The sequence below is a fragment of the Halichoerus grypus genome, chromosome 8 (genome assembly GCF_964656455.1).
Source record: "Halichoerus grypus chromosome 8, mHalGry1.hap1.1, whole genome shotgun sequence".
Classification (NCBI taxonomy): domain Eukaryota; kingdom Metazoa; phylum Chordata; class Mammalia; order Carnivora; family Phocidae; genus Halichoerus; species Halichoerus grypus.
The window spans coordinates 32693031-32717696 of record NC_135719.1 but is presented as its reverse complement, the minus strand read 5'-3'; the positions used below and the strand labels follow the sequence as shown (position 1 = coordinate 32717696).

At 39.5% G+C, this 24666-nt stretch overlaps 1 protein-coding gene across 2 annotated transcripts in view; it reads left to right on the top strand.

Moving 5' to 3' along the window:
* Positions 1-14686: 14686 nt before the first annotated feature.
* Positions 14687-24666, top strand: part of GABRB3 (gamma-aminobutyric acid type A receptor subunit beta3) — a 248134-nt gene continuing 238154 nt past the window's right edge. The window contains exons 1-3 of one of the 2 annotated variants that reach the window (XM_036083608.2): positions 14687-14836; positions 15696-15787; positions 16009-16076. In XM_036083608.2, the coding sequence (XP_035939501.1) occupies positions 14697-14836; positions 15696-15787; positions 16009-16076 (300 nt within the window). In that variant the 5' untranslated portion in view covers positions 14687-14696. Of the gene's footprint in view, positions 14837-15371; positions 15567-15695; positions 15788-16008; positions 16077-24666 lie in introns of those variants that run through there. The other variant, XM_036083613.2, reaches the window with a different exon arrangement.

The window sequence follows — 24666 nt, the reverse complement described above, 5'->3', positions numbered from 1 at the left end:
TAGTGCCCATGGAACATTGTCCAGAATAGATCACATCGTAGGTCACAAATCAGGTCTCAACCAGTACCAAAAGATTGGGATCATCCCCTGCATATTTTTGGACCACAGTGCTTTGAAACTAGAACTCAATCACAAGAGGAAAGTCGGAAAGAACTCAAATACATGGAGGCTAAAGAGCATCCTACTAAAGAACGAATGGGTCAACCAGGAAATTAAAGAAGAATTAAAAAAATTCATGGAAACCAATCAAAATGAAAACACAACTGTTCAAAATCTTTGGGATGCAGCAAAGGCAGTCCTGAGAGGAAAGTATATAGCAATACAAGCCTTTCTCAAGAAACAAGAAAGGTCTCAAATACACAACCTAACCCTACACCTAAAGGAGCTGGAAAAAGAACAGCAAATAAAGCCCAAACCCAGCAGGAGAAGAGAATTAATAAAGATCAGAGCAGAAATCAGTGAAACAGAAACTAAAAGAACAGTAGAACAGATCAACAAAACTAGGAGCTGGTTCTTTGAAAGAAGTAATAGGATTGATAAACCCCTGGCCAGACTTATCAAAAACAAAAGAGAAAGGACCCAAATAAATAAAATCATGCATGAAAGAGGAGAGATCACAACCAACATCAAAGAAATACAAACAATTATAAAAACATATTATGAGCAACTATATGCCAGCAAATTAGGTAATCTGGAAGAAATGGATGCATTCCTAGAGATGTATAAACTACCAAACTGAATCTGGAAGAAATAGAAAACCTGAACAGACCCATAACCACTAAGGAAACTGAAGCAATAGTCAAAAATCTCCCAACAAACAAGAGCCCAGGGCCAGATGGCTTCCCAGGGGAATTGTACCAAACATTTAAAGAAGAATTAATATTTATTTTTCTGAAACTGTTCCAAAAAATAAAAATGGGAGGAAAACTTCCAAACTCATTTTATGAGGCCAGCATTACCTTGATCCTAAAACCAGACAAGACCCCATCAAAAAGGAGAATTATAGAGCAATATCCCTGATGAACATGGATGCAAAAATTCTCACCAAAATACTAGCCAATAGGATCCAACAGTACATTGAGGGATTATTCACCACGACCAAGTGGGATTTATTCCTGTGCTGAAAGGTTGGTTCAGCATCCACAAATCAATCAATGTGATACAATACATTAATAAAAGAAAGAACAAGAACCATATGATCCTCTCAATAGATGCAGAAAAGGCATTTGACAAAGTCCAGCAACCTTTCTTGATTAAAACTCTTCACAGTGTAGGGATACTGTGAGGGTACATACCTCAGTTCATAAAGGCCATCTCTTTAAAACCCACAGTGAATATCATTCTCAATGGGGAAAAACTGAGAGCTTTTCCCCTAAGGTCGGGAACATGGCAGGGATGTCCTCCATCACCACTGCTATTCAACATAGTATTAGAAGTCCTAGCCTCAGCAATCAGACAACAAAAAGAAATAAAAGGCATCAGGGGTTTCCTGGGTAACTCAGTCACTGGGCATCTGCCTTCGGCTCAGGTCATGATCCCAGGGTCTTGGGATTGAGCCCCGCATCGGGCTCCTTGTTCAGCGGGAAGCCTGCTTCTCCCTCTCCCACTCCCCCTGCTTGTGTCCCCTCTCACTGTCTCTCCCCCTGTCAAATAAATAAATAAATCTTAAAAAAAAGAAAAGAAATAAAAGGCATCTGAAACGGCAAAGATGAAGTCAAACTCTCACTCTTTGCAGATGATATGATACTTTATGTGGAAAAACCAAAAGACTCCAACCCCAGAACTGCTAGAACTCATACAAGAATTCAGTAAAGTGGCAGGATATAAAATCAATGCACAGAAATCACTGTCATTTCTATATAGCAACAACAAGACAGAAGAAAGAGAAATTGCAATTTACAATTGAATCCAAAACCATAAGATACCTAGGAATAAATCTAACCTGAGGCAAAGAATCTGTACTCAGAAAATTATAGAATACTCATGAAAGAAATTGAGGAATACACAAAGAAATGGAAAAACTTTCCATGCTCATGGATTGGAAGAACAAATATTGTGAAAATGTCTATGATACCTAGAGCAATCTACACATTTAATGCAATCCCTATCAATATGCCATCAACTTTTTTCAAAGAAATGGAACAAGTAATCCTAAAATTTGTATGGAACCAGAAAAGACCCTGAATAGCCAGAGGAATGTTGAAAAACAAAAGCAAAGCTGGTGGCATCACAATTCTGGACTTCAAGCTCTATTCCAAAGCTGTCATCATCAAGACAGTATGGTACTGGCACAAAAAGAGACACATAGATGAATGGAACAGAATAAAGAGCCCAGAAATGGACCCTCAACTCTATGGTCAACTAATCTTTGACAAAACAAGAAAGAATGTGTAATGGAAAAAAGCCAGTATCTTCAACAAATGGTGTCAGGGATACAGGACAGGCACATGCAGAAGAATGAAACTGGACCATTTCTTTACACCACACACAAAAATAGACTCCAAATGGTTGAAGGACCTAAATGTGAGACAGGAGTCCATCAAAATCCTAAAGGAGAACACAGGCAGCCACCTCTTTGACCTCAGCTGCAGCAACTTCTTCCTAGAAACATCGCCATAGGCAAGGGAAGCAAGGGCAAAAATGAACTATTGGGACCTCATCAAAATAAAAAGCTTTTGCACAGCAAAGGAAATAGTTAACAAAACCAAAAGACAACCGACAGAATGGGAGAAGATATTTGCAAATGACATATCAGATAAAGAGCTAGTTTCCAAAATTGATAAAAAACCTATGAAACTCAACACCCAAAGAACAAATGAACCAATCAAGAGATGGGCAGAAGACATAAACAGACATTTTTCTAAAGACATCCAAATGGCCAACAGACACATGAAAAAGTGCTCAACATCGCTTGGCATCAGTGAAATCCAAATCAAAACCTCAATGAGATATTACCTCACACCAGTCAGAATGGCTAAAATTAACAAGTCAGGAAATAACAGATGTTGGCGGGGATGCGGAGAAAGGGGACCCCTCCTACACTGTTGGTGGGAATGCAAGCTGGTACAGCCACTCTGGAAAACAGTACGGAGGTTCCTCAGAAAGTTGAAAATAGAGCTACCATATGGTCCAGCAATTGCACTACTGGGTATTTACCCCATAGATACAAATGTAGGGATCCAGAGGGGTACCTGCACCCCAATGTTTATAGCAGCAGTGTCCACGATAGCCAAACTGTGGAAAGAGCCAAGATGTCCATCGACAGATGAATGGATAAAGAAGATGTGGTATATATTTACAATGGAATATTATGCAGCCATCAAAAGGAATGAAATCTTGCCATTTGCAATGATGTGGATGGAACTGGAAGGTATTATGCTGAGCGAAATAAGTCAATCAGAGAAAGACATGTATCATATGACCTCACTGATATGAGGAATTCTTAATCTCAGGAAACAACCTGAGGGTTGCTGGAGTGGTGGGGGGTGGGAGGAATGGGGTGGCTGGGTGATAGACACTGGGGAGGGTATGTGCTACAGTGAGCACTGTGAATTGTGCAAGACTGTTGAGTCACAGACTTGTACCTCTGAAACAAATAATACGTTATATGTTAAAAAAAAAAAAAGAAGATAGCAGGTGGGGAAGAATGACGGGGGGGAAATTGGAAGGGGAGACGAACCATGAGAGACGATGGACTCTGAAAAACAAACTGAGGGTTCTAGAGGGGAGGCGGGAGGGGGGATGGGTTAGCCTGGTGATGGGTATTAAGGAGGGCACGTTCTGCATGGAGCACTGTTGTTATACGCAAACAATGAATCATGGAACACTACACCAAAAACTAATGATGTTATGCATGGTGATTAACATAAGATAATAATAATAAAAAAATAAAGAATGAAAAAAAAAGACAATATGGTACTGGTGCAAAAACAGACACAAAGATCAATGGAACAGAATAAAGAGCCCAGAAATGAACCCTCAACTCTATGGTCAACTGATCTTCGACAAAACAGGAAAGAATGTGCAATGGAAAAAAAACCAGTCTCTTCAACAAATGGTGTCGGGAATACAGGACAGCCACATGCAGAAGAATGAAACTGGACCATTTCCTTACACCACACACAAAAATAGACTCCAAATGGTTGAAGGACCTAAATGTGAGACAGGAATCCATCAAAATCCTAAAGGAGAACACAGGCAGCCACCTCTTTGACCTCAGCTGCAGCAACTTCTTCCTAGAAACATCGCCAAAGGCAAGGGAAGCAAGGGCAAAAATGAACTATTGGGACTTCATCAAGATAAAAAGCTTTTGCACAGCCAAGAAAACAGTCAACAAAACCAGAAGACAACTGACTGAATGGGAGAAGATATTTGCAAATGACATATCAGATAAAGGGCTAGTAACCAAAATCTATAAAGAACTTATCAAACTCAACACCCAAGGACAAATGATCCAATCAAGAATTGGGCAGAAGAGATGAACAGACATTTCTGCAAAGAAGACATCCAAATGGCCAACAGACACATGAAAAAGTGCCCAATATCACTCAGCATCAGGGAAATCCAAATCAAAACCTCAATGAGATACCACCTCACACCAGTCAGAATGGCTAAAATTAACAAGTCAGGAAATGACAGATGCTGGCGGGGATGCAGGGAAAGGGGAACCCTCCTACACTGTTGGTGGGAATGCAAACTGGTGCAACCACTCTGGGAAACAGTATGGATGTTCCTCCAAATTTGAAAATAAATCTACCCTACAACCCAGCAATTGCACTACTGGGTATTTAACCAAAAGATACAAATGTAGAGATCCGAAGGGGCACATGCACCCCAGTATTTATAGCAGCAATGTCCACAATAGCCAAACTATGGAAAAAGCCTCGATGTCCATCAACAGATGAATGGATAAACAAGATGTGATACACACATGCACACACACACACACACACACACACACACACACACACAATGGAATACTATGCAGCCATCAAAAAAAAAAAAGAAATCTTGGGGCGCCTGGGTGGCTCAGTCGTTAAGTGTCTGCCTTCAGCTCAGGTCATGATCCCACGGTCCTGGGGTCAAGCCCCACATTGGGCTCCCTGCTGGGCGGGAAGCCTGCTTCTCCCTCTCCCACTCCCCCTGGTTGTGTTCCCTCTCTCGCTGTCTCTCTTTCTGTGTCAAATAAATAAAATCTTTAAAAAAAAAATAAAATCTTGCCATTTGCAATGACATGGATGGAACTAGAGGGTATTATGCTGAGCAAAATAAGTCAATCAGAGAAAGACAAGTATCATATGATCTCACTGATATGAGGAATTTGAGAAACAAGACAGAGGATCATAGGGGAAGTGATGAAAAATGAAACAAGATGAAACCAGAAAGGGAGACAAACCATAAGAGACTCTTAATCTCAGGAAACAAAATGAGGGTTGCTGGAGTGGAAGGGAGGTGGGAGGAATGGGATGGCTGGGTGATGGACATTGGGGAGGGTATGTGCTATGGTGAGTACAGTGAATTGTGTAAGACTGATGAATCACAGACCCGTATCCCTGAAACAAATAATAATTTATATTTTAATAAAAACAAATCAAAAAAAAGGAAGAAAGAAAAAGAAACTTGGTTCTGCACAAAGGAATAAAGGGTGGTAGGAATATAAAATATGTAAGTAAATATAAAGTAATTATTTTCTTTTAAAAAATTTCTTAGAAGATATTTAAAGCAATAACAATGTATTGTGGTATTTATAACACATATAAAAGTAAAATAAAGGAAAATAGTACACAAGGGGTGGTGAAATTGCACTGTGGTAAGGTGTCTTGCATTAAACATTAAGTTGTATTACTACATTTGATGATAGACTGGCTACATAAAGATGAATGCTCTAAACTTTTAATGATAAAACAGAAAGTTATAATTAATAAAGCTACAATAAAGATAGAATTGCATGCTAAAAATAATCAATTGATTTTTAAGAAGGCAGAAAAAAGTGGGAAATGGCAAAGAACATATGAAACATACAACAGATAAGATGGTGGTAGGTTTAAATAGACAAGTGTTACAAATGAAGAAATCGATGAAACCCAAAGCAGATTTTTTGAAAAGACTAATGAAAGTAATAAACCTTGAACTAGATTTATCAAGAAAAAAATAAGAAGACACAACAAACTACCAACATCAGGAAAGAAAGAGGGATCATAATTATGTATCTATAAAATTATAACAAAATATTATAAGCATTTTTTGTTAATAAATTTGACAATATGACATGAAGTAGGCAAATTTATTAGAATATATAAATTTGCAAAACTGTCACCAGAAGAAGTAGACATCCAAATAGCTTTGTGCCTGTTAAATTGTATTTATCATTAAAAATTAAGGAAAACTTCAAATTCAGATAGCTTCGTTGATGAATTCTAAAAAAAAATTAATGAAATTATAACAATCTTAGAAAAAATATCTTTCAAAACTTAGAGGAAGAGGGAGCATATTGTAGCCTCATTTTGCTTTGAAACAAAAACCAGACAAGGCAAATATACACCGAAATGCTCATGAATATAAGCACAGAAATCTTAACAAAAAATATTAGGAAGTCAAATTAATTGGCGTGTTAAAAATGTTAGCAACATGACCAAGTAATATTTATCCTGGGAATAGAAAACTTGGTTATCATTTGAAAATCAGTGTCATTTACTACATTAATTAAGAATAGAGGAGAAAATCCATATGAATATCTCCATAGATATAACAACAACAACTATAGAATCTGACAAAATTCCACTCCATTCTTGATACAACTTTCCACAAACCAGAAGTGGAAGGCAATTTTCTTTTTCTTTTTTTTTTTTTAAATATTTAATTTATTTATTTGAGAGAGAGAATGAGAGGGGGGAGGGTCAGAGGGAGGAGCAGACTCCCTGCTGAGCAGGGAGCCCGATGCGGGACTCGATCCCGGGACTCCAGGATCATGACCTGAGCTGAAGGCAGTCGCTTAACCAACTGAGCCACCCAGGCGCCCCTGGAAGGCAATTTTCTTAATCTGATAAATGATACCTACAGAAAACTTTTTTCTTCAGCTTTTTTTTTTAATTGAAATCATCATAAACTTACAGAAAATTTTGAAGTACTTCACAACAAACTTTTACCTGAACCATTTGTGCATAAGAAGCCATGCTGATGACTATCATCCTCAAATATGTGAGTGTTTTTCATACATGCAAGGAGACTTTCCTATGTTATTACAATGCAAACATCAAAATCAAGAAACAGATATTAAATTACTACCATGCAATCTTTAGAACCCATTCAAGATCTACCAATTGTCCTATTAATGTCTTTTATAGCAAAATGATCAAGTTCAGAATTATACATGCAATAAGATTCCCTGACTCTTTAGTTTTCTTCAGTTTGGGGACAGTTTCTCAGTCTTCTCCAGAATTTGATGACCTTGACACTTCTGAATAGTACAGGGCCATTGTAATTGAAGTTGTAATTGGAGAATTTAAATTTGGAATTGTGTGATATTTCCTCTTGATTATATTCAGTTTACATATCTTTGTTAGAAAAGCTGCAGAACTGATACGGTATTCTTTTTTTTTTTTTTTTAGATTTTATTTATTTATTTGACAGAGAGAGAGAGAGAGAAAGATTACAAGCAGCGGGAGCCACAGGCAGAGGGAGAGGGAGAAGCAGGCTTCCTGCTGAGTGGAGAGCCCCATGCAGGCTGAACCCAGGACTCTGGGATCATGACCTGAGCGGAAGGCAGACGTTCAACTGACTGAGCCACCCAGGTGCCCCTTGATACAGTATTCTTATGTATTGTATCATGGGGCACATTATTTTGATTTATTCCATCTTCAATTTATTCATATTTGTCACTTGATTAAGGTGCTATCTGCAAGCTGCAGTATTATGTTTCACATTTATAATTAGTATTTTGTTGAGGCCATACTTAAAAGCTATGTATATATACCATTTGTGATCAAACAATTAATTAATGCACATGAACACAAATTTTCCTATTTTCTTCTGTGGGTTATAGTTCATTATTGTCATTACTTATTTTTATGCTCAAATTTTTCCACAATTGGGCAGCATAAACACGTTCAAGCTGAATTCTGTGTCTCTGACATGTCTTCCTTATTCTCTGAACAATTTCTTATTTTTTGGCACAAGATACTCTAGAATCACCTTATACTTTCCCTGCTCATCTCAAGAATCACCCATTTTCTCAAAGAACCAAGTTTTTTTTTTTTTTCAGTAGAAAATTATATGTAGAAGCCAGTATCTGGGTGCAGGGGATGCTGAATGCTATTGGACTGTCACTGTTCCCAGGCTTCCTTGGGATAGATATATATATATATATGTGTGTGTGTGTATATATATATATATGTAATAAATATATGTGTATGTATATACACATATATGTATATATTTGTCTTTATCTATATATTTTGAAAATTGTTAGTTCACACTAATACCTTTGTTGCAGTCTCACATCACAGGGATTGTTTCTCCCTTTTCTGGTATTTGTAGCTCCCATCTCTAACAGAGAGAAACCTAGCTTCCATTACCCTTAACATATTTACTCATTTGATCAATGCCCCCTATGTAACCAATCTCCTATTGCTGTCCCTACTCCCATTCCCGGTATATATTCTCCTTTCCTTGTTCAGGTTCTGAATCCCCATTTTGGGCCATCCCAGTGCATGGAGGCCCTCCTCACTTTTTCTGAGCTCTGAGTTTCCATGATCACCCCAGCATCATTTTCTCACCTCACTCATGCCCATCTTGGGAATGCCTTCTTAACACTGCTTGGGCTCCAACTCCTTATTCCAGGCTAACCCACCTTTTATGGATGCACTTCTCATTCTGCTTGGGCTTAGAGCTTCAATAGGGCAGACCCCATGCCTGGACACTCTCCTCACCCTCTGAGATCCCAACTGCCACATTAGACCAACCTCCATTGAGATGTGGCTTTACCTTGTTTTGGCTCTGATTTCAAACATGGGGTGCTTTCCCCACATCATTGCCTTCCTCATCTCCCATGGGTCCTGACACATGGTAGGTTGTCCCACCCCAGTGATACTCTCCTTACTTTGCTTTGGCTGTGACTTCCAAACTAAGCCTTTAACCAAAAAAATAGACCTTTTCACTCATTCCAGCTATGAAACCTCATGCCCTCCTCACATTGCCTGGGCTCTGACACCCTAGGTCAGAGCCTAAAAGCACTCTAATCTATGCCAGATGCATACTTTGTACTGCTGTACTCTTAAGACTGAACTTTTCAGAAAGGTACAGAAGAAGAAGGAGAAGGAGGAGAAGTAAAAGAAGTAGAGGGAGAGAAGAAGGAGAAGAAGGAGAAGAAGAAGAAGAAGGAGGAGGAGGAGGAGGAGGAGGAGAAGAAGAAGAAGAAGAAGAAGAAGAAGAAGAAGAAGAAGAAGAAGAAGAAGAAGAAGAAGAAGAAGAAGGAGGAGGAGGAGGAGGAGGAGGAGGAGGAGGAGGAGGAGGAGGAGGAGGAGGAGAAGGAGGAGGAAAGAAGAAGGAGGAGGAGGAGGAAGAAAAAAAGAAGGAGGAGGAGGAGAACGAGAAAGGGTAGAGAGAAAAGAAGAAAAATAAGAGGGAGATGCTAATGTCATACTTAATGGTGAAAACAAACAAACAAAACAACAACAAAACAACTGAAAATTTTCCCATAATATTGGAGTAAAGCAAGGGTATCCATTCTTACCACTTCTATTTTGCATTGTACTGGAGGTCTCAGCCAGTGCTGTAAGGCAAGAAAAAGAAATAAAAAGCATCCAGATAGGAGAGGAAGAAATAAATCTGTCTGTAATCACAGATGACATAATTTTTTATATAACCCTGAAAAATCTACAAAAATTAAATTCTATTAAAATAATAAGTCTATTGAGCAAGGTTTTAAGGTGCAATGTCAATATATAAAAATCAATTATATTTCTATATATTAACAAAAAAACAATGGGAAAATGAAGTACTAAAAATAGCATTTATAATGGTATAAAATATGAAATACTTAGGGATAAATTTAGTGAATCCAATGAAGACCTTTGCATGGAAAACTACAAAATATTTTTGTGAAAAATTCAAGATTGTCTAAATAAATGGAGAGATACAGGATTTTCCTAGATTGGAAGATTCAGTATTGTCAAGATATTAGTTTTCCCTAAATTCATCTATAGATTTTATGTAACACAAATTAAAATCCCATGAGGCTTCCCTATGGAAATTAATGAAATCATTCTTAAATGTCTATAAAAATGAGAAGACCTTGTGGCACCTGGGTGGCTCAGTCAGTTGGGTGTCTGCCTTCAGCTCAGGTCATGATCCTAGGATCCTGGGATCGAGCCCCACATCTCCCTCTCCTCCCCACTCATGCTCTCCTCTCACTATCTCTCTGTGTCTCTCAAATAAATAAATAAAATTTTTTAAAAAATGAAAAGAACTTGAGTAGTCAAAAACAATTTTGAAGAAGAAAAACAAAGTTGTATGAATTATGATACCTGATTTCAGTATTTACTTTACAGCTACCTTAATCAAAGCAATATGAAATTGGTGAAAGGATACACATATAGGTCAATGAAATAGCTAAATAAAAGATAAATATAAAATCAATTGATTTTCAACATAAATGTAAGGGGAACTCAATGGAGGAAGGAATAAGATTTTTAACAAATCATGCTGAAACAACTAGACATTCATATGGAACAAAAATACTTTGACTCTTACCTACATCATCCATAAAAAAAGAGCTATAAGTATATCACAGATCTAAATATTAATAGTAACTTCTTAAAGAAAGCACAGAGAAAATCATAACTTTTGATTAGGCAAAGATTTCTTAGGTAGAATACTAAAAGTATGAACCATAAAGGAGAAAGGTTGTAAATTAAACTTCATCCAAATTAATTTCTTTTTTTCTTTGAAAAATACTATCAAAGAAGTTAATAGCAAGGCCACAGATTGGGAGAAAATATTCACATTACATATATCTGACAAAGGACTTGTATTCAGAATATATAAAGAACTCTTACATCTTAATAAAAAAGACTAGGAATGCAATTTAAAAATGGGGAAAATCTTATTTATTCAAAATGAAGATATGAGTGGTCACTATGAAATAAATTACACTTGTTTATATACTTACATGTCATTAGGCAAATGCAAATTAAAATCACAATGACATACCACTATACACCCACTAGAATGGATGGAGAGGATATGGAAGAGCTTAATTCTCATGCATTACAGTTGAAATGTAAAATCCTCAGTTGCTGTGGAAAATATTTATAAAGCTAAACATTAGCTTATATACAACTCAGCCATTATACTCCTAGGTATTTACCTAAGAGAAATTAAACCATATATCCATAGAAGACCTATATATGACTTTGTATTTACAGTAGTCCAAACTAGGAAGGTTCAAAAACAGATGAATGGATAAATAAGTTGTGAAATAGCCATACAATGGAACACCACTCAGGAGTCAAGAAAAACAGACTATGGATCTGCAATAGCATGTATAGATATCAGAAACATGGTAGTAAAAGAAAGAATCCAGATATAAAATAACATAACTGCATAGCTCCACTTATGTGAAATGCTAGGCAAAAAAAAAAAAAATCTGTAATGATAGAACTTAGGTCAGTGCTTGTCTAGAATCCCTGGGAATGACATGTAGGTTTAATGATTGAGAGGGAATTTAGGGGGTGATGAGAATGTATACTGGTTTATACATGTGCCAAGACTCAGCTAACTATAGATTTAACAGTTTATTTCATATGTTATACCTCCAATTGATTGCATTATTTTTAAAGAGCTTTAAAATATATTGTCAGAAGCTTTGATGCTGTTTAAAAAAACAAGTTGATTCTCTACAAATAAGAGACAACTAAGACTGAACAAGAGACAGTTTGGTGAAAGGCATTTGGGTCAGCCAGGTAAAGTGATCATGTGATGCTCTTCACTTATCTTCTTCTCTTCTTTCTTCCTACCTCAAGGACCCCAAAATATTATTCTACCCTGGTTAAAACCACTTTCCTATGAAACAATGGAATTCCTGTCCTTTTTCTTCTGACATGAAAATTTACCCATTGTGGGACCCCATATCCTTTTTCTCCTTCAGTAGAAAATAAGTTAAAATGAAAAGTGAATCAATAATTTCCTGCTGGTTTGGCTAATACATTAGCACCATCTAGTAAAGATATGGAACTATTCTTGGTTTCAGGAATCCTGGCAAGAAGAGTCACAGGATGGAGGTACCTGGAGTTCAGTGTTCATTCAACCCTCCAAAATGGCTATGTGAGAAGGAGCTGATACAGGAGGGTGGGTCCAGGGGCTGCATGCCTAGCCTTTGTTGCTCATATAAGTGCAAGCTGGGCAACAACCATGATGAGTCTTATAACTCATGTACATTAATTATACCTGTATATACTCACCACAATGTTTCTCTTTGATTTTGCTTTCGTATTAAAAAAGACTGCATATTAGATGTTAATTTTAATAATTTGTCAATTGGTTGATGACTTAATCTGGGTTCTCCAGAAAATATATCCTGAGGCAAAATTTAAGTGCTACAGTTTTACTAAAGTGTGCAATACTGATGAAAACAAGAATGAAGAACAAGTGGATTGAGGCATGGAAGAAGAGAGAACACATAGGAGCTACTGCTGCATCTTAGAACATTTCTTAGGGGGCAATAAAGGGAAAATTATCTATCTACCTGGCTCCCACCTCTCATTCACCAAAATTCCACCCCATGGATGGCTAGCTCTCCTGCAACTTCAGATTGCACATATGTAAGTACTGAGAAGGTAGCATCTTGGATCTCATTGTCAACTGAGAAACTTGAAAGTGGGAGGTGAGAGACAAGGAATGTGGACATGAAGTGAGGGATGTGAGTTTGTTCTCATGCAAAGATGATCAGAGCTCTTGTGGAATTGCATGCTAAAGCAGCAACTGGGATGAAAAATAAGGTCAAGAATCTCAGACAGTGGGGCACCTGGGTAGCTCAGTCATTAAGCATCTGCCTTCAGCTCAGGTCATGATCCCGGGGTCCTGGAAGGAAGCCTGCTTTTCCCTCTCCCACTCCCTCTGTTTGTGTTCTTCTCTCACTATCTCTCTCTCTCTGTCAAATACATAAAAAAATATTAAAAAAAAAATCTCAGACACTGGTTGAAGCTAAGATCTGAAGTGGTACACAGTTGGATAATAATTACATTTATAATGTGGTTTTGCAAGTTTTAGAACATATAAAATAGTAGAAAGGGGGATAATACTTATTATATTATCAGCTTTACTCATTTTATTCTCATTGTTTACTTTCTATAGCTGTGATCCCCAGAGGGCATTTCTCTAAAAGAGGTATACACAAATAGAAATAGACTGAACCATGAATGTGGAGGGGAAGGTATGATAACATAGAACTCATTTTCCTTATAATTCCATTGCACATTAACAGGACACAGAACACAAAGTAATTGTGAACAGACTTTTCCAGAAAACAATTAGGGAGCTATATTTGTCTTTTAACCTATCTTAATGTCAACCTTTCAGGTTCTGCGGTCACATTTTCTGTTCCAAAAATAAAATTGCTGATTTTTAAAAAAAGACAATGATATTTAAGATTAATGCACAGAAACATGCCAACTTAAGAATAAAGGTCTAGACTTAGGTATTTACCTACATAAAGTCTCAACAGTAGAAAAGAAAGCCTTAATCGTTTTTTTTTAAAGATTTTATTTATTTGTGAGAGAGAGAGAGAGAGAGAGCAGTGGGAGGAGCAGAAGGAGAAGGACAAGCAGACTCTGCACTGAGTGGGTAGCCCCATGTGGGGCTCAATCTCAGGACCCTGAAACCATGACCTGAGCAGAAACCAAGAGTTGGATGCTTAACCGACTGAGTTACCCAGGCACCCCAAAAACCTTAATCTTTATAGAAAAAAGTAAGTCAATACAGAAAGGCAGTTATCTATTAATTAATTAAGTCCTGGAATGGCCCAAGAAAGTCTATCAAGCACAAAAGTGAACTTGATTTGTAGGTTTTGTTGGTTGATCACAAGTAGAATTGTGTAACCATGTTTCTCAGTATTCGAAGTCTGAGGCACAGAGAAACTTTATTGAAGACTATTCACTAAAGAAAAATATGCAACCTGTGGTCATGGGTGAACAAATACCCCTTAGGTACACTGTGGTGACACACAGGGCAGAGTGGTTTGTGGTGTACATCGGTCTGTTCCTTAGCCAAAGTATCATTGGTTTTCTAATGAGAACCAAAGGACTGAAGCCTATCCTAGGGAAAAGGAGTTTCCCGGCTTTATAAGAACCACGGACAGCTCCACGCTGCACCAGAAAAAGCAAGTTATTTTCCCAACCCTGGAATGACAGTCCAGGGTCTCCAGGTCTGATTTAGACTCCAGTTTACTGATAAGGTGCACATAATCAGGCCTCTCTTTACCATTCATTATAAATGTATTTACGTGAGCAGGGAGGGCCCAGTGCTCGTATGAAATGTTCGGAGGTGAGACTGAGAGGAATAGTTTAATGTGCCGATTTTTTAAAATGGTAATACAGAGCATAAATAATTAATCGGGCCGCCATGCGAGGGGCTGGATCATGGGTCAGGCGGGAAAGCCCGTGGGTGGGGGCAGGGGCGGGGATCCCCGCGTCGCTGTTTGAATGCTCAGTGGCTGTGGGGGAGAGCGGATCCCACCCAGATTAGGTCGGAGGAGCAACGCCATGTGCTCCAAGCTCCCGGCTCTCTTGCTGCCCATCTGGCTCTCCTGGACCCTGGGGACTCAAGGCTCTGAGCCCCGCAGGTGAGGTGGGGGTTTCCCCCCGACCCGCAGCCTCTATCTGGACGCTGTAGCGCGCAGTCCCGTGGGCACAGGCACTGTACTTCACGCACTGGCTTTCGGCCTGTGTCGCAGCTGGGCTGGGGTCGTAGAGGGGGTCGGGCCCAGGAAAGGGGCGGGGGGGAAGCCGATAGCGTTTCCCTCACCGCCTCTGCCTGTGTCGCCGTCGGTCCCCTCTTTCGCCCGGTCGCAGGGAGCGCGGCGGAGCTGGTTTCGCGGCCGAGCCCGGCCCTGCTCCGTGCCGCGCAGCCGCGGCTCCAGCTTGCTGTCCCCGGCCGGGCTCTAGGTCCCGCTCCGCAGCCGCGGGGGCGGGAGGGAGCGCAGAGGGCCTGGGCCACCGGCCGCGGAGAGTGCGGGGGAGGCCAGGGTGAGCGGCGCAGCCGGCTCCGCCTCCGGCTCGCCTTGCCTCCTCCCCCTCCCTCCGCTCCCCAGCCCGCGGCTCCTCCTCTCCCCGGGCCCGCTCCTCCCCCTCCTCCCCTCCCCCTCCCCCTCCGCCCTCCTCCGCTCGGGGCCAGCGCGGCGGCGGCGGCGGCGGCAGCAGCAGGAGCAGACCCGGCTGCGGGTCGCGACGGCGGCGGGGCGCCCCCTCCCCCGTGCCGGGGCGCGGCGGAGGGATGTGGGGCTTTGCGGGAGGAAGGCTTTTCGGCATTTTCTCGGCCCCAGTGCTGGTGGCGGTGGTGTGCTGCGCCCAGAGGTAGGGTCGCGGGTGGGTTGACGGGAAGCGGGCCGGGCGGCGGGCAGGGCGCGCGGGTGTGCGCGCCGGGCGCTGGCGGGTGAGCCGCCGCCTGACCCTCCTATCTGTACCCCTTGCGCCCTCCCCCAGCGTGAACGATCCCGGGAACATGTCCTTTGTGAAGGAGACGGTGGACAAGCTGTTGAAAGGCTACGACATTCGGCTAAGACCCGACTTCGGGGGTAAGCGGGGTGTGCGCGGCCGCTGCGGGAAGCGCGACCCACCGCGCTGGCGGCCTGGGTGGAGGAGGGAGGAGGAAGGTGCTTAAGTCGAGCTGCGGCGGAGTAGGGGGGGTGGAGGGCATTTCCCTTGCTCCCACTCCTCGGGTAGGTACCCGATCCTCAGAGCCACCCGCACCCTGTGCCCGAGCTTGGCTGATCAGTGTGTCGTGCTCTTCCCGCAGGTCCCCCCGTCTGCGTGGGGATGAACATCGACATCGCCAGCATAGACATGGTTTCCGAAGTCAACATGGTGAGTGCCGGCCCTCCCCAGGGCTGTCCCCGAGCCCCTGCCCCACTGTCTGGGCCCACAGTACTGGGCCAGAGGCCTCCTCTGACGGGGCCGAGCTTCCCTGGCCCACAGAGGGAGCGGCTCTCCGGGAGCCAGCCCCCAGCTCGTGCGGCTCCCTCCACCCGCCCGGTGTGCGCGGGGGGCGTCGGGGCGTCGCTGGCGTCGGTGCTGTGAGGAGGGCGCACCCTTCCTGCGGAAGGAAGGGGTCCTGGGCCGGCCTAGCGCTCGTCTTTCGCCGCAGCCCTCGTGCTCCCAGCTCCTCCAGCGGTTTGTCACCTGGTCCTGAGGTTTCCCAAGTGCCGTCTCGCCTCCTTAGCAACAGGCGCTGGGGAGCCGGGGAAGAGAGGCGAGTTGTGGGGGTGGTTCATATTCTAGGTAAGAGGTACTTACGGTTTCCTTTGTTGTCTTTTGGAAAGAGATGTTGGCAGCTGAAGAGGACCAGGGGCAGTGGTCTGTGTATTCTAGGGTGTTTCCGGTCAGTTTCCTCTGTCTCAGTGGGTTCTCTAAAGTCAATCTCTTTGGCAGTGAATCCCGGAACCCCGCTCCTCCAGTCGCTGTCGGAGGTGCTGACGGAGCTCTGGCGGCTCTGAGAACTAGAGCGCCTGGGCCGCAGGCGGGCTCTCGGAAGGGGCCGCTCTGCCAGGAGAGTAGAAGGCTAGTGAGCCCAGTGTCACTTAGAGCTATGTCCATGCTGTCGTGATTCAATATTGTAACCTGTGGAAAGCAGAGGTTCGTGTCCCGAGGTGCGAAGTGGGTACCATAGGCTTTTTTGCTCAGGACACTTTAGGACAACAGGGAATAAGAAGAAAAATAACCCCTTTCATTTGTTAATTGAGCTGAAATATCCTGGGATTTGGAAACAGACTTAATTTTCTGTTGAGTGGCACTTTAGAAATTGTAAGAATGAACATTTGGAAACAATGTTTTTTGGGAAAAACCATTTGGCGACTTTTCTTTCCAACATAACATTGAGAATATAATGAGGCATGGTTTCAGATAGACCCAATAGGTTTCTCAAGTCTGGTGTACATCAGAGTCACCTGAGCAAACTTGTTTTAAATGCCTACTCCCAGGTTCCTCACTCCAAGAGATTCTGATCCAGCCGGGGAGTGGAATCTTGGGGTCTCTGCATTTAAAACTAGTGCTTCACACTTTTTTGAAGCAAGTATTTTGTGGACAGTATTTTGAGAAACATCGCAATTAATTATAGAAATAGGTACATTTACAAATAAATTAAAACTACTATTTTAAATAGACTGTTTAGCAAGATATATTTAAGATATATACTATTGTAGATTTTGTAGGAAGAAATCTTTGACCACACAAAATTAATTTCATCAAATTTTCACTCAATCTAAAGTTTTAAAATTATAATACATGATTTTAAAGTCATGTACTTTTCTTTCAGCATATCACCTTGGACATTTTTGTACAAGGCATTATAATAATAAAAGTGTTAGTAAGAAACACAGAAGGGATATCACATACATAACATTCAAAATTAACATTACATATGTTTTACTTTTTTTATAATCTTGTAAAAATAATCCTGTCCAAATGGCATGCTTTATGATCTTAAGGGAACAAGTTGACATAATCTGTGATTTTCTTAATTGAGAATTTCACATTCTCTAGAGAGAATTCTTCACAGAAGATTATTGCATATTTAGTGGATTATTATATAAAAATATGTATATTGGATGTCAAATGAAATAGAAGATACATTGATGTGGTCCTTTAAGAACTCTATACAATATTAAAACAACCAGGTAAATAAGGAGAATGCGTTCTTGTACAGCATTGCACATTTTCTTTGAGTTAATTTTTAAGAATAGTTATCCAGTTGTCATTATGCTGATACTTGGTACCTTTGAAAACTTCAGCAATAGTTGCCTAATTCATGCACCGTGAATTGAAGTGTCCCAATTTTCTCTGGACCCAAATAATAGAAAGACAAATTGAAGATACAAGCCATTATACTGAATAATCTTTTAGTTTATATCCCAAAGCCAATAATTATGCATAACATAACGATAGTATACTATTTTTTTGTGTTCTCATAATGGTAATTTTGTGGCTCTCTAAACATATATTCATTGTAAACAAATTTAAGAATTGATAGGATTGGAGATTGAAAGCCATTGGACAGATGGGACTGCCTCACATTTGAAATATCTTCAACAAGTGGACTGAGTAAAATTTTATGCTAGAAAAATATGATTTCCCTTCACATATTTGCTCACAATTATGGTTATGATATTTGACCTGTTTTTTAAAGATTTATTTATTTATTTGAGAGAGAGAGCATGCATTTGCACACATGCATGGGGAGGGGCAGAAGGAGAGGGGAGAGAGAATCCCAAGCAGACTCTCCTGCTGAGCACAGGAGCTGATGTGGGGCTCTATCCCTCGACTCTGAGATCAGGAGCTGAGCTGAAACCAAGTGTGTGATACCTGACCCAACTACACCACCCAGGCTCCCCTTGACCTATTATTAAAGACACTTTGAATAGCAGTGGTTAAGCATAATTTTGGAGGTCATATTTCATAAGGAAAGAACAGAGAAATGCAAGCACAAGATTAGAACCATCCTTCAATCATGTTGCTTAAAAATAATAAATTCCATTTATGAACTTCCTTAATCACCTTACTGGTCACACAAAACTAAGTTTTGTGAAGTAATGAAACTAAATAAGAAATGGTCTTGCTTTAAGAGTATTGTAGCTATTAGAGGTTGTAACAAATGGTTGTTAACAAAAAGTAGGATGTAGTCAGTCCCATTAGAGGAACAAAAGAAAGGAGCACACAGAAGAGAGAGAGGGAAGGAGGGGGTGGGGGCTGATATTGGGAAGAGGGAGAGAGATTATTTCTGACATGGAAGGTTTCATGTGTAAGTGGCATAGATGGAGGAGGGTGTTGTGGGTTAGGGAAGAAAATGGCAAAGGTATGGATGGATAGATAAGCAGGATAGGAGATTATGAAGGGGAGATCAAAAGGTGAAATTGGAAAAGTAGTACAAACTCCTGTTCACTTAGGTTCTTCTCTGCCATGCCAATTTCAGATGCCAATTGTCAAGAAATAAGGAGCCCCGTAAATGTTTTAAGCATGTGATTGACGTGATTTGAGATGTGGTTTCAGATGAATCTTTTGGCTAAAATGTAAATTTAGATAGAGGCGTGAGGATGTTGCAGTAGAAGCAAAACTTACAAGAAAATTAAGGATAAATGATTATGGAAGTTTCATTCCTTGAAATTTTCTTCTTGGGTTTTCATAGATATATTTTTGAAAACATTTATTTAGTGAAATAAAAACTTACCAGTGTTTCAAATAAGAATACATAAAGCATTTGTATCTCAAGGTGGAGCAGATATGTGCATGTTCATGAACTTTTGGGGGTGATTGTAAAGAATAACATACACTGCATAATAGTAATATTGGTACTTTTCTCTTTAAATAGTTGGAAAGCACAATCTTTATCTACTGGGAGTGCCTACAGATGGTACTTCCAAAGAAGACCTCTGTCCTCAAATAAATAAATGAATATATTTGTATATATACATGTGTACATCATCATGCTTTTTGGTATTTTGTAGAGACAGTCTAAGAATGAAATTGAGTATTTCAATATTTAACATTATTTTGCTATAACTTGTGTCATGGAGAATAGAGATATTCTACATTTCCATTTTTCCTAATTTTCCAATTCTTCTTTTCATGCACTTTTTTAATAATTAGCTGACTCGACAGCAGTCAAATGAAAACCATTTTGTCTTATATAACTTCCATTGTTTCTCTCAGCTTTTGTTTTAAAATTTCATATAATATTTTAAGATTATGCATGGTTAATTATTTAGATTTAGTTTATATATTTAAGTGACATTGTATATGTGAAAGAACACTGTTGACTGAAAATTTTTGTATACATTTGTTATAATTCTGATGCTTAAGCATTGGTCTTCATGTATAAAAGCATGTGTTGAATATTTAGATGGGGAGATGAATAAATGGAGGAAAAGTATTGAAAGTGTAGGAAACATAAAGAAATATTAAAGATGTAAAACAATTAGAAAATTTTATTTTCAAAACAGTATTTTTACTCAGAGAATGAAGTAGTTCTATAACTCTTAAAAATAAATTTAAAAATGAAAACAATATTTTAAAGTACTCATGGGTTTTTTTTTTAAATTTGATTAGAATAGGCCATTGTTTGATTTATTAATTCAGAGAAGAAACTATACATACTTAATTTTTACTTAATTAACTTTAAAGTATTGAGGATAGAAAACTAGATTCAAATGCTAGTAGTATTAATAGTAACTTCTATGCTTTATCTTGTACTTTGTTATTAATTTATACTTAGTCCATTAAAATTAACTCAATCCTAACGAAAATGTAGCTACAGAATTATTTTTTTCTGATATCATCCATGTAAATCATAAATTGTCTTTTTTTTTGGTCTTGAGTTCCTTTTAGGTAATATATAATGTGTATCTTTAGTTGTTATGAGGTGTATATTCATCCATTATTCTAGTTCTATTGTATTCCTTCTTCATTTGTTGCATTTTCTTATTATAAAATCCACTTTTTAAAAAAGTGTCTAGATGTAAAATAAGTATTGTACATAACATAGTTTTGGCACATCACAAGAAGCAGCTTTGGAGCTGTATCACTGTAAAATGGATACAGTCTCACTCGTGTACAAAACCATGCATACACACACGTACAGACATTTGCACTATCACTTTGTCTTTCCTTTCTTCAGAAAGAGTAGGAAAGAGGAGAAGGTCATTTTGGCTAGAGTGAGCTGGGATCTGAGGTCTGGAGAATTCAGCATTGAGGCATTTTTGATCAAATTTATGTTAATCAATTCCCCTCCCACCACCACCTTTCAGAGTCTAGAGGTTTCTTTGCCAATAGAGAATGCTGAACTAGTGTACAGTGTCCAGCACCGTGCTAGAATCTCAGGTAAAGGAAGAGCTGAATCCCAGGAGTCCAGGTAGTGTGCTGAAAAGAGCCTAATGGGGTTGGAGTTTTTGGTTCTATTTCCAAGTCTATGGGAACATCTAGCCTTAGGCAAATCACTTAACATTCAGTAAATCAGTTGCAGGCTTTCCAGATGCCCATAGCATGCCTACAGAATGGATTCCGAAGTGATATCACACTTTCTCTATAGAGAAAATCGTGGTAGACAATCACAGCTACACAAATACACAGTAGAAAGCTATCCTTTACTGATTTTTTCTGGAGGCTTGGGCCATATTTAAAGTTTGCATATCAATTGTTATTAGCATTTTAAAGGTTGGAAATGTGCTAATGCTCTTATTATAAAGTAACCTGGGGGATGACTCAGCAGAAAGGAAAAAGTGTTTCTCTGACCCAGTTGGGGTTGGAAAACTGCTTACATGGAAGGCACTCCAGGGGTAAGGTCCATGGAGTGTGTTGGCATTTGGTTCCAGGTTGCTGCATTTTGGAGGTGGCTGTTTATTGAGGACATTACTTTTCACTGGCAGTATGTTTCGTGCATAAGTGATGATCATACATAAATGCTGGGGCACTGATAAGAAAGCATATAATGAACTTTAGAGATGGATGAAAATAATACCTTACATAATATGCTTTTTACGAAGGGAAGTTTGTGTTTAATATTGGAAGGAATGGTATAGAGAGTGCAAGGAGAATGCTCTCTGTCTTTTCCCTTGGGGAGGTTGTAAAGCTTATGTTGCTATATTTCTTAAAAGATGGATCTTACACACATTGTCTGGTTGTGAACCACCTCTTGCCTGTGCCTGGCTCAGGGACTGTATGGTGTGTTGCACATAGAAATATTTGGTTTGAAGTGATGGTGCAAATATGCTTATTTACATATAAAAATTTTTCCAGTTTTTGCAAGTAAAGCAATGTGGATTCAGCCTTTGACACTGCTGTTGTGACTCTTCTTTTCTCCCATTGACACAGGACCTTTCTTTCTCATATGGGTTCTATATTGTATCATGCATACTGTCATTGCATAAGAAGCCTACCAACCATTTGGAATCCTTTAAGTTATTTTATAATACATGTTGAGGTGTAACTTAGGGAAATTATAACTAACAGTTTTATGCCATTTTGCAATTTATGAAATACTTCGAGTGTTTTGTCATTTGATCTTCAAACCTGATGATGCACTTGGTAAAGTTGGTAACACAGGTGTTAACCTCATCTCCATTTTTCAGAAGAGAAAATAGCCTTAGGACTTGGGAATAGCACTAACTTACTGAATGGCAAAGCTGGTGCTTACTTGGCCCTGCTTCTGTGGTGTTTCTACCTCATACTACAGAGCAACAAAAAGTGCTCTGTTAGGAGGACACATGATTTTATATTCTTCTGTGACCTTCACTGTTGTCTAAATTAGATCCTCCCATTCTACTTTTCCACAAAAGCTTATTCTTCACTTAAAGCACTTATTACAGTGTTACATATAATTAGGGTGTATTTATTTGCTTAAAATCTTTCTCCTCCATTTTTTTTTTCCCATTAGATTATAAGCTCCATGAGGCAGAACTATGTCTATGGACAGACCTTGTACTTGATAGGCACCTATTAGACATTTGTTGAAAGAAAGTGTATGAATGAAGAATTAATGAATGAATAAATACACAAGCACATAAATAAATAGATATGTAGCTTTCCAATGAAATATTTTTATAACCCAGAATTTGGGCTCATGATCAAGAAGAAGCTTTTACTGGCTCAATGTGATGTACAAAGATTTTACCATAGGGGACTTAATTCGGCCAGAATTTGTATAATTGCACACAATATAATACACTCAGCTGGTATTTTGTAGCTGCTACCCCTTTCACTGGAGAGCTCTTAAGCTGATTTCAAAGCAGAAAGGAGAGTAAAGTGTTGTAGCAGTGTTCTATATGACACAAGTTTTGATTATTGTATACGGATTCATCAGGCTTTGCCTTCCCGTCCCAATGACACTCAGTAGTGCAGTGAAGCTGCTGTGGTTTTCATTTGTTTGCTCGCTTTCCAGCACAGTTTACTTCTGGACCATTTATGCCAGCCACTAAGAAGATTCTTCAGCTGCAAAATTTGGAACACTAAGACTAAGATAGGTCTCACCTCTTGGCAATTTGCTCAGTACCACCAGTTCAATGAAGAGTCAAGCCTCTGATATCTCTGGCTGGAGATGTAGAATTCCTTTATTCCTTCTTATCAGGAGACCACATCGAGTAATAGAAGTCATTTGTAAGCATTAACTCATGTATCCCTCTTTTCATTTTCCATTGAACTTAAGCATCACACAGAGGCATTAATACAATGAACAAAAACTTCAGCATGCATGGAACTAACATTTCACAAGAATGGGAATAAAATTAAGACATGAGAATGTCACAGCTCTTTAAATGCCCTAATTTGTGCTTCTTCAGTCAATCTGAAAGAGGATATGGATTCTATTGATTACAACATCATTGTAGTTCTACAATGCAATTTCCTTTTATGTTAAATATCTGCTAAATCCACATGCTATGATTCATGACATGAAATACATTTATTTTGAATTGACTTTAAAGGATAACAAAAGCTACTGGTTTAAGGCTATAGAATCCTGATTGTGTTTGATACATACGTATAAAATATGTTACTTAGTTCAGTATCACATCACCATTTTTAAACTGAACTTTTTAAATAAGCCTTACCAATTGATAACACTAATGAGTAGAAGAAACAAGTTTTCTGGATCACCCATTGCTACATGTTTTGTGTATGTGTGCATGTGTGCATCTATGCAAACCAAAATTTGTTTTAAAAGAAACAACACTTTGGGTAATTTGTTGTAATATTATTGTTTTTCCAATCCTGCTGACACTAAATATCCATCCAAGAGATAAGTTCAAATATCAGGTGGGAAGTAGACTAGAATGGTTACAGAGCCTAGGGCCTGTCCTGTAGAATATACTTAGTAAATATTTATTAAATGAATTTGTGTAGCAAATGACCCTTGTGGTAAAACTGTACCTTTGATCAATTTTATTGCAGAAATTCCTCTATTTGGGTGTTTGTTTTGCACCTAAAATGAACCACAGCTTTATATGTGAGGATTCCTGTGAACTTGTTTCCAAAAAAAAAAAAAAAAATTATGGAAAACAGTGCCATTCCTATTATGTAGACCAGTGATTCCACAACTTATAGACCAAGAATCTTTGTGTAGTATTAGAGTTATTGCAGGGGTGGACATGGCTAAGTGTTCTCCAAGCATGATATCTCATCATTGGTGAATTCTGTGCTTTGCCTTTCCAAAACAGTACACATACTAGAAAAAAGATGGGGGGGGGGGCGCCTGGGTGGCTCAGTCGTTAAGCGTCTGCCTTTGGCTCGGGTCGTGATCCCAGGGTCCTGGGATCGAGCCCCGCATCGGGCTCCCTGCTCGGTGGGGGGCCTGCTTCTCCCTCTCCCACTCCCCCTGCTTGTGTTCCCTCTCTAGCTGTCTCTCTCTCTGTCAAATAAAAAAAAAAAGATTGGGAATAACCGTTTGAGTGTATGAGGACCAGGATTGATTGCG